The sequence below is a fragment of the Eucalyptus grandis genome, chromosome 3, assembly GCF_016545825.1.
Source record: "Eucalyptus grandis isolate ANBG69807.140 chromosome 3, ASM1654582v1, whole genome shotgun sequence".
Classification (NCBI taxonomy): Eukaryota; Viridiplantae; Streptophyta; class Magnoliopsida; order Myrtales; family Myrtaceae; genus Eucalyptus; species Eucalyptus grandis.
Window position 1 is genome coordinate 48,950,792 of NC_052614.1, and position 10,024 is coordinate 48,960,815.

A 10,024-nucleotide genomic window follows, 5' to 3' on the forward strand; every position below is an offset into this window, starting at 1 on the left:
GTAAAAATTGATGATTTTCTTTTTGACCAAAAAAATTGGGATAGATTTGGGATTGGATCTAAAGTTTTGAGTTTTTTCTGACATAAAAAGAAAGTTTCGGGCAAATTTGGGGCTAAACCTCAAGTTTGAGATTTTTTCCAAGACAAAAAAAAGTTTAAGGCAGATTTAGGACTTGACCTAAAGTTTGGGGATTTTATGAGAAAAAAGTTTAGGGCAAATTTGGAATTTGACCAAAATTTTTAGGTTTTTTTAGAATTGGCCCTCTTTTAAATGTTGTGTATGTGTGTGAAAAGCATCTCCATGCACAAAAAGAAATGTGGCCTAATGGACTGAAAGAAGGCTCTTCCGAGGAATTTTCTTTGGAAGAAACTTTGTGTGTCCAAAATCTCAAACTATATCGATGTGGCATTAGATTAGAAGTTAATGGAGTCTGACTAAGATTGTGCTTGAGAACCTACAAAAGGTAATGAGTGTTGGTGAAAAATGTTTTCTCAAACCCACAGAAAAAAGTGTCAAACCCAACCTGCACCTGAAAATTTCCTGTTCAACTGATTATAATGCATAATTTCCATGCGTAGAGTTATGTATCTACATGTTCCACGGAGTCCTGTTGTCTATCATGTCTTTGAATGAAAACGAGTTTTCATGCTTTGCTGCAGCCAAGGAGAACAAATTGAATTGATTGTAGAAGAGGTTTCCCGTAAGCTTAATTCAAATGCAAGATTGTGACTAAACATTTGGTTGAAGATACCGCTCAGATGGAAGCCATTATGGAATTGTTGGATGTTCGCTCTGGTGGTGTACGTTTTGTTGGTATCCATGGCATGGGTGGTGTTGGAAAAACAACTCTTGCCAAAGTCATGTTCAACAAATTAATTTCCCACTTTGAACGCTCTAGTTTCCTTGAAGATGTTCGAGCATCATCACAATCTCATGGTGGTCTCTTAGAATTGCAGAAAAAGCTCTTATCAGATTTGACCGGTCATGGGATTGCTAACAAAATTAAAGATGGTGATGATGGAATCAATATGATAAAAAAAGCATTGAGTAACAAAGAAGTACTTATTGTACTTGATGATCTAGACAAGAAAGAGCAACTCAAAAATTTAGCCGGAAAATCTGATTGGTTTTGTTTTGGTAGCAGAATCATTATCACAACTAGAGATGAAAGCGTCCTGATGGCTCAAGGGGGCGTATTTAGTAAAGAGGTCCTGAACCAACCTGAAGGTATCTTGCGTTATGAAGTTTGTGGAATGAGATTTGATTTAGCACTTCATTTGTTTTATAAGCATGCATTTAGAAGTGACTCCGCTCCGGAAGAATATGGTGCTCTCTCAACAGAAATTGTTCGTACAAGTGGGCATGCTTCCCTTGGCCGTCATGGTGATAGGGTCCAATCTTTTGACTGGGGCAAAGATTTGGAGCATTCAGATAAAAGAGAAGTATGGGACGAGACACTAAAGAAGTTAAAGGAAGGTCCTTTTAAGGATGTCCAAGATACATTAATGATAAGTTATGAAAGATTAGAGGATAAGCACCAAGAAATATTTTTGGATATTGCTTGCTTTTTCATCACTACCGACAAAACATATCCGGTTATCATGTGGAAGGATTGTGGATACTTTCCCAGCATTGCAATGAGGGTTCTATCTCAAAGGTCCTTTATCAAAATTAAAGAGGACAATAGATTTTGGATGCATGATCAAGTTCGAGACTTTGGAAGGTACATTGTTCTTCAAATATATCCTCGCAAGTTTTGTAGGGTGTGGATTCCCAAGGATGCCCTGAAACTACTGGAAGGAGAAAAAGGTAAACGGGAACTGCATATGTTTGAAAATATTTGGAGCAAGAAATTCTTTGAATTTTTCTTTCCCATTTAAACCAGCAATTTGATTGAAATATGCATCCAAAAAGATAGCTTTGTTTTCCGTCGCTTTTGTCTCGTCGGGGTCACATCTTCGGTCAAACCTTCGGTCAAGGGTCTCAAAGTTTGAAGGGGAACCAAAAGAGATTGCCCGAAGGTTTGCTTTATTTTCTTGGTTCCAGTGAATTTTTGAAAAAACTAAGAACAGTTTACGTGTGATCCAGGTGAAATGAAAAAAACTTGCTTTATCAAGAAATTTTTAGATTATTTTCACTCAGATTTTTCAGAATAAACGAAGAAGAATTTTTAATTAATATGTTGAATTATATTTCCTGAAAAGTAGAAATCGAAAATTTGATTCCTTCATACTCGAAAATTAGTTGATGCAGAAGAGGAGGAAGCAACCACTTGTCGAGAAAAAGAGTTTGCCATAGTTCGAGAAAGCGCATGTGGCGAGTTCAACCATGACAGAAATTGTTTGACCATGCTTTTGGGCCATCTCTGTTGTAGCTCTGTAAAACGTATGTTGCATGCTCAATATCGAGTTTGTCATGTGCAGAGAAATGAAGATGTGGAAGCACTAAGCATGACTTCCGATGGCGGCAGCCGTAGCATTGAATCTAAAGAATTAGTTGCTCTACCAAATCTAAGGTTCTTTTTGAATGAAAGGCATCGATATTTTGGGCAACTTCAAGAACCTTCTTTGGAGCTAAGATGGTTTTCTTGGGAAATTACGCATAAGGAATTTTATGCAAAGAGTTTTCATTTTCCTAATTTGGTTGTGCTAGACCTTTCAAGAAGCAATATCGAAGATGACTGGGGTGGATGGAGTCAAATGCAGGTACTATATACCTTGCTCTGTTCACCTTATTTCCATGTTTACGGATCATTTAAGCATGGTACACGGGCCGTTCTGCCTCGATCTCAAGTTTTTTGTCCTAGTCTAACTTCTAGAGTCGACTACTAACAACTAAACACATTTGAAAATCAAATGAGAGGAAACTATAGAATCACATGGCATCAGCATATCATCCCAGCAAATGATATTACGCGCGGAACATCATTGTTGTACTATAATTCGTCCATTCATTACAGACTGCTTTAGTAATCGAGGCACAGAAAAATATGATACGCGTAAAATGGGTTCTAGCAAGAATCATTAGCTGTGCTCACCGGTCCATAGTATCATTCAAGCATCCATTATCGCCTTGGTTTGAGGAATTCAAAGATTTACGTACTTTGGAGTTTGGAGTTTGGATGCTTTATGGCTTGTTGAAGTCTCTTTTCTAACGGGTCTTATATACTTTTATATTCATACTGTCTCTTTCTATTTTATTCTTCACACTTTTAAAAAAACTCGATCATGATGAATTATTGCGACATCGTAAGTTTCTTTTTATGATGCATTACAATTTTCCTTATAGTAACTTAATTATGACTCTACACCATGAAGATGCACGACTGAGGAATATATAGAAGTGCCCAATTCTAGACTCGAAATATAGTTTTATGTGTAACGCTCTTAAAACATGGGAAGATGTAAACTTCAATGGCAATTTGCGAGCAGATTTCTATTAATTCAATACCGAAACAAAAACTAGTTTGCGCATTGTAAAATTTGAATGATAGATGGTGAGTTCGAAATCTTGTTGATAAGTAAGAACTGATTGGCAAATTTTTTAGTTCAATAAATTATCAACAAAATAACAATTTTACCATCATCAAACCTAAAAGCGGATTACCAATTGTTTTTGAATATTACAAGTGAACCCCTTCATTAATTAGTAGATTATGATTTGCGTAGATACTTTAACAAACAAAGTACTAGTTTCCATGGTAAATGGTTAGTAGATAATGGCCATTGCTTCGATTTTACCGAGTACCAAGTTTTATTTTTCAGTAACATACAAATATATTAATTGATTAATCAAGTTGAAATACTCTTTTAGACTACGAACTATCTTTTGCTGGTTGATTATGGATTGCTTATACACTTTACTAGTAGTATTGGTTGACGATTGCAACTTATGAACAGAAAAACTATCGTACTATAAAATCACAGTAAAATGTTAGATTTATTTTGATTTTACAAGTACTTAAGCTTGCGAGTCAGAAAATGACTGACGAGATGATTGATTTACCAGGCTGCCTTAGTAGATTATAAACAGCCTTTCGTTTTTGTACAAATGAGCGGGTTTTTCGTTTGTAGAATTTGAATTAATTGCTTATATAGTTTACTAGTGGTGTCGATTACCAGTGATATTCTACAAACGAACTGTTTTATCACTATAAATCTCTAGTAGCTTATGAATTTTACTACTAACTTACTATTCCACCACTAAGGTTTAGATACGAGTAGTAAATTTATAAAAAAGGAAATAATTTTCAATTACGTTGACCTAGTTGCGCCAATTGCAAGTAAATGAGAGTATATTGAATTATAAGAATGATAATATTTACTCTGTAAAAAATATAGGATGATCGATGTGTTTCATTCTTTTTAACTCCACATTGTCTTTTCCTACAGATGACTAAAAATTAAAAATTTTGGATTTAACGGATTGCACAAAGTTGACGAGGACACCTGACTTCTCTAATTTCACGTCTTTGGAGACGTTAGTACTTGCTCGATGTTCCAACTTAATCGCAATTCACCCCTCCATTTCTAAGCTTCAACTCCTAGAGACTTTGAATGTCAAAGGGTGTGGTTCTCTTCAGGAGTTGCCTGAAGAAGTCATTCTCTACAATCTTTGAAGCATATCATCATGCCTGAAAATTTTCAACCCTTGAAGCTTCCGGAGAGATTTGGCAACTTGAAATCTTTGTTGAGTCTTAGATTAAGCCTGCACCCCAAAATGTGCCGACTTCCAGACTCAATTGGAGGGGCGATGAATATTACATGCTTAACTTTACGCGAGTGCGTGGGGATAAAGGAACTTCCAAGCTCAATTGGGGAATTAAAAATGTTGGAAGAGCTGGATATATCAAACTCAGGCATAGTTGAACTACCTGATCTGATCGGAAACTTAAAGAAACTAAGGGTGTTGGCACTAAGTAGAACGAAGATAAAGGAGTTTCCCATACTATTGGAGGACTGGAGATGCTTGAAGTTTTAGATGCCCACAAAGCCTGGGATCTGACAGATAAGAACTTGGAGGAAATTGGGAAGCTATTTCATTTGAAGACATTGATCTTAGCATTTACTAGTGTTTCTAGACTGCCTCCAGAGATAAGTCGTCTCCATCTCCAAAAACTTGATGTAGGTTCAATTGACCTTCAACAAGTGCCGTCTCTTCCATCAAGTTTGAAATTCCTTGTGGTTCAAGCTATGGACTTCTCTGTTGTCCCTCACCCCTCAAGCATCACCGATTTAGAACAACTGGAATTATATAGATTCAGCAATTTGAGACGTAGACATCACTCTACTAGGCGGGACTATGACTCAAAACTTAAAGCAGCTTTGATGAGGGAGCAACCGTGCTATCAGCTTCCATCTCATTTGTCGGACTTGAAACTCAAAAGCATTAGTCCACTGCCACATTTTTCCAACTTATTAAATTTGAGAGTTCTGCATGTAATTGAATGTCCAATATCACGCCTGCCGGTCACACTAGGTCTAATACATCTGAGGAAACTGTACATAATAAGATGTGAATGCCTTGAGGAAATACCTGGTCTGTCACTCTTGAGAAGTCTGGAGCGCTTGGAACTAAAGGGCTTGAACAGGCTAGTTGAGATTCAAGGTTTGTCGGAACTGGAAAATTTGCAGTACCTCCTCCTTTCCAGTTGTGATTTAATAGGACAGTTACCCAATTTATCCAAGTTGGGTAGCTACAACATCTAGAGCTAGAAGCTTGTCCAAATTTAAGACCCATTGAGGGCATCGAGGGCTTAGAAAGCTGGGTGTTTTGTAGTCGTGGCCGCACTATCCTGGAAAGATTGTTGAATATCTCGAGATCGACTTGGTTTTCCCACAGATTGCCTATAACCGATGTGTTCCTAAGTTTTAAGGGACTAGACACTCATCATAGTATTGTCAGTTATCTTCACTCGGATGCTTTGGAAGCAAATGTCTGTTTACAGTGATAATGATGACTTGAGGTCCAATGAAGAGACTGGGGAAAAGATTCTACAAGCACTCGCTAATTCTAATATCTACATACCCATCTTCTCTAGAAACTATGCTTCCGGTCATTGGTGTCTCCATACTTGCTCACATGGTTAAATGCACATCAGAATCAAAGGGGAAAGAAGAATCCTCCCCGTTTTCTATGATGTGGAGATTGATGATGTTAAGCTAAAAACTGATTTATACAAAAGCGACCTAGACAAGCACCAGGCGAACTTCAACCATGATGAAACGAAGTCATGGAAAGAGGCCCTCATTAAGGTCGCAGCATTGAGGGGTTTCGTCTTAAAAAACAACAGGTAAATCTGCTCTTTCGCCACTAAATCATGAGGTAAACAAGTCATTCAATTGAACTCTCCCAACACTCAAGAATTTCAAAGTTACTGCAATGCAACCCTTTTGCATACAAATTGTCCACTCAAGCAAATTCAATTTTATAGAATAAGAAGCAGATCCTTCTTGTCTGTAGTATTTGAGGAACTCCATGGTCGAATAGAACGAAATTGCATACTATTACGGCCACACATACATACATACACACATACATATATATATATTCGGAGTTAAAGATCTTCAGGTTACAAGTGTTTGAGAAATCAAATCAACGGTTAGATCATGACTTTAAGGGAAAAGAGCACCACAAGGGCTGTAACTTTCGTATGGCACTCACTTAAATACCATAACTTATAAATAGTGCTCACTTGAATGTCATAACTTTCTTTCTGATTATTTGAGTGCCATACAACTTTTCAACCGATTATTTTAGTGCTGTAACTTTTTAAAAATGTGCACCATAAATGCTATGCCACATCGTATTTCTGAAACCTGCGTGAACTTAAAAAAAAAAGGATGATTAATTGAAAATAATGATACTCAAGTAAACTTTTTTAGAAGTTATGAAACTTATGTGGTTGGAAAAAAAGTTATGACACTCAAGTAAACGCCATACGAAAGTTGTAACGGTGTGGTATCCTTATCCTTCATCTTGAAATCCTTTAAATTTTTGTCTGTCCAACTAAAATCAGCTGTCCTTCATTTGTGCATTGCTGCAGCTACGAAGAAGTACTTCAATCGGTTACTGAAGAGGTTTATAAGGCAAGGAAATTGTTAGATGTTGACTCTTGAAGGCTTCTTTTGGTCGGTTGTCAAAGTAAAGGTGAATGTGTTTGCTATCAATGAAATGAAATTCTCGCCCACTCCATTCTGATTCTATTGTTTGGAGGATCTAGATATTTCATGTGTTAATGAAATTGGTTTACGCTGCTAATGCTTATGTGCATTATTTACAAGGTTAACTAATATGTATGAACAAGTATATCAGTGAACTCCCACGCTTTATTAGAGGGTTAGTTAAGCTTATACGTCAAGATTTACAAGTGTGCTTTGCAATAAAAGAAAAGGAGCTCCATACACAGTTGGGAAAATTTGAATCATTGGTAGAGTTGGATTGGCAACTCTTAAAAATAGTTGATTTGCCTGATTTAATTGTAAGAGTTTTCCAAGTGTGAGTTACATTAATTGATATTATAATTTACCGTTTTGCGGGGTTGATTTAATGTGAGATAAAAGATTTCTTAATTAGTATAATATGGGGCTAGCTAGTGTGGGCCAAGTTAAGCCCGACCCGTAATGAGAGGACATGATTGGAAACTCTATAAATAATACTCAAGTTTCTCATTTAACCTTAATACACACAATTATACTCACAAAGGAGTGTTTATTAAGCGCTAAGGTAAGGAGCCGTCTCGTTGAGCTAGTGATTCAAATGGCATATAGAAGAAATTCATGAGTTTGGATCATCGCTATTCCGCATCAATAATGATGGTCCAAATCAAGTTCGTTAATCTCTTTATTTATTTATATGCATTCTTGATTCTAGCTATGGAGATCTTGGGTTGCACTCTCGCGTCTTACATTTGGTATTAGAGCATCCATAGATTAGAACACAAATGCATAGTTTTTTGCCCTATATTCGTAATTTTTTGTTCAATAAAATCAGTTTTAATTACAAATTGAGCAAAACCATAGCCGACACACCACCGAGGGAGGTTGCACATGCCTCCATGAGCAGCCATGCATCGCTAGGAGTTGGCACATGTTGAAGACACGCTACCATGTGCTCGACTGCACGTGGCGATGACTAACGCGTGTGCACACGCTAGGAATGATGTCAACCATCGGGTCGCGAGATCAACCTGACGACTTGGGACCCGACCGTTGACCTTGATTTGACCCCTTGTTGACTTTGACCCGATCTGATTTACCCAACCGTGGTGTTGCCTTTGCTCATCAACGCTCTCTTGGGGCTATTGCTAGTGGTGATTAACCTAAGGAATTGGTGAAGCTAAAGCAACCAAATGATATTTGCTTTAATCAAATAAACCTTGAGCCAATGATGTTTGGGAAAATGGCTTCACATTTTCTCAAGTTCAACACAAACGCAATCTATGAGATGATTTTTAGAAGCTTTAAACATTAGATTGATGATTTGCCAAATAGCAGAAGGTGTAACAGCAATGTACATGTAGGATTATATTGAAAACATAAGAGGAATAGGGATAGACTGAGTTGTGAAAAAGGATGTATTGCTGAGCATCTCCTGTTTTGCATATGTTACTTGTCAGTTTAGATGAGGTTTATAATGGTACTATGCTTGAATTTATTTTTTATGGCCTCTATGTTCCATTCATCTTTACTGGGTTGATAATTTTCTTTTTGTCTGATTCTTTTTGTAGTTTTCCGTGTATAAAGGAGCTAATAGTGGGCACTTTATAGACGTTTGATTCTTAGAAGTTCCAGTAATTGCAAGTATTCATGTTTAGCATATACAGTACAAAGAGTAGCAATGAACTAAATTATTGGTATCATTATATGAGTTGCATTGAAATAAATGGTTTCATTGTGGTGTTTTATTTCTAGTTTGCTCTTTATTTGAAATTTCTAACTATATTTTATTATTGTTGTGTAGTGTGAAGTGTGAATGTATCAAGATAACACGTTAATAAAGATGGAGGGATGTGAGGAGATGAATCCAATCACGGAATTGGAATTTTCTGGCGATGAAAATGAAGAAGAGTTATCTCCTACCACGAGCATCACAAATAAAGTAATTAATTCTCGTTTTCCTCATTCTGATAAGAAATATACATCTGAATGCTGGAATCATTATGCAAGAATCAATGATAAGGATAGAAGAACATATTAAGTGAAGTGTATTTATTGTGGGTCTGTGCTTAAGTATTGTGTTGCTAATGGTATTTCTACAAGAACAAAGCACTTGACCATGTGCAAGAACTTTCCTCGTAATGTAGATAAGAGGTATAAATTCATTGCATCACGTAATGTAGACATGGCTGGCAAGGAAGGGGGGGATTCTAATAATGGTAGCGTCTTATCAACATGATCGTTTAATCAAGAATGTCGTAGACAAATGCTTGCTCAGTTCATCATCCTTAATGAACAACATTTTTCCTTAGTTGAGCATGTTGGATTTCATGAATTTTTCAGTGAGTTACAACCTCTCTTTAAACATTTATCACATTTCACAGTGACAAAAAATTGCATGAAGTTGTATTTCTGTGAAAGAACTTGTTTGAAGACTTATTTTAGAAAGATTAATTCTGGGATCGCACTCACAACTGATACATAGAATTTCATTCAAAATCTGAATTATTTGTGTCTCATTACACATTTTATTAATGAAAATTGGAAGTTACATAAAAGAATGATCAATTTTGTGGTGATGCATAGTTCTAAGGGTAAGAAAATTGGGAAAATTGTGGAGAAATGTATATGGGAGTGAGAAATAGGAAAAAAAAAAAGTGTTCACAATCATTGTAAATAATACTAATTCGAACAATGTTATAATTGGCTATTTGAGGGAAAAACTTTCCAAAGAAATGCTGTTGATATTAGATGATAGTATTTTACACATGAAATGCAATGCATTTATTAAATTTGATTGTGAGAGATGACTTAACTATGGTACGTGATTCTATTGCACGTATCCAAAATATGATTAGATATGTGAG

The 10,024-nt window shown here is 36.3% G+C and overlaps 1 protein-coding gene across 1 annotated transcript; it reads left to right on the forward strand.

Annotated features, from left to right (window-relative positions):
- The first annotated feature begins 758 nt into the window (after positions 1-758).
- LOC120291911 (TMV resistance protein N-like) lies at positions 759-5,708 on the forward strand. The gene is made up of 3 exons (XM_039309717.1): positions 759-1,809; positions 2,653-2,705; positions 4,923-5,708. The coding sequence occupies exons 1-3, from the start codon at positions 759-761 to the stop codon at positions 5,706-5,708; spliced, it is 1,890 nt and encodes a 629-aa protein (XP_039165651.1).
- Positions 5,709-10,024: the final 4,316 nt, after the last annotated feature.

Excerpts from the sequence above, each read along its gene's own strand:
- LOC120291911 (XM_039309717.1), top strand. The coding sequence starts at position 759 with ATGGAAGCCATTATGGAATTGTTGGATGTTCGCTCTGGTGGTGTACGT. Across the intron at positions 1,810-2,652 it reads ACTACTGGAAGGAGAAAAAG|ACCTTTCAAGAAGCAATATC; the intron begins GTAAACGGGAAC and ends TGGTTGTGCTAG. Across the intron at positions 2,706-4,922 it reads GTGGATGGAGTCAAATGCAG|AACGAAGATAAAGGAGTTTC; the intron begins GTACTATATACC and ends GGCACTAAGTAG.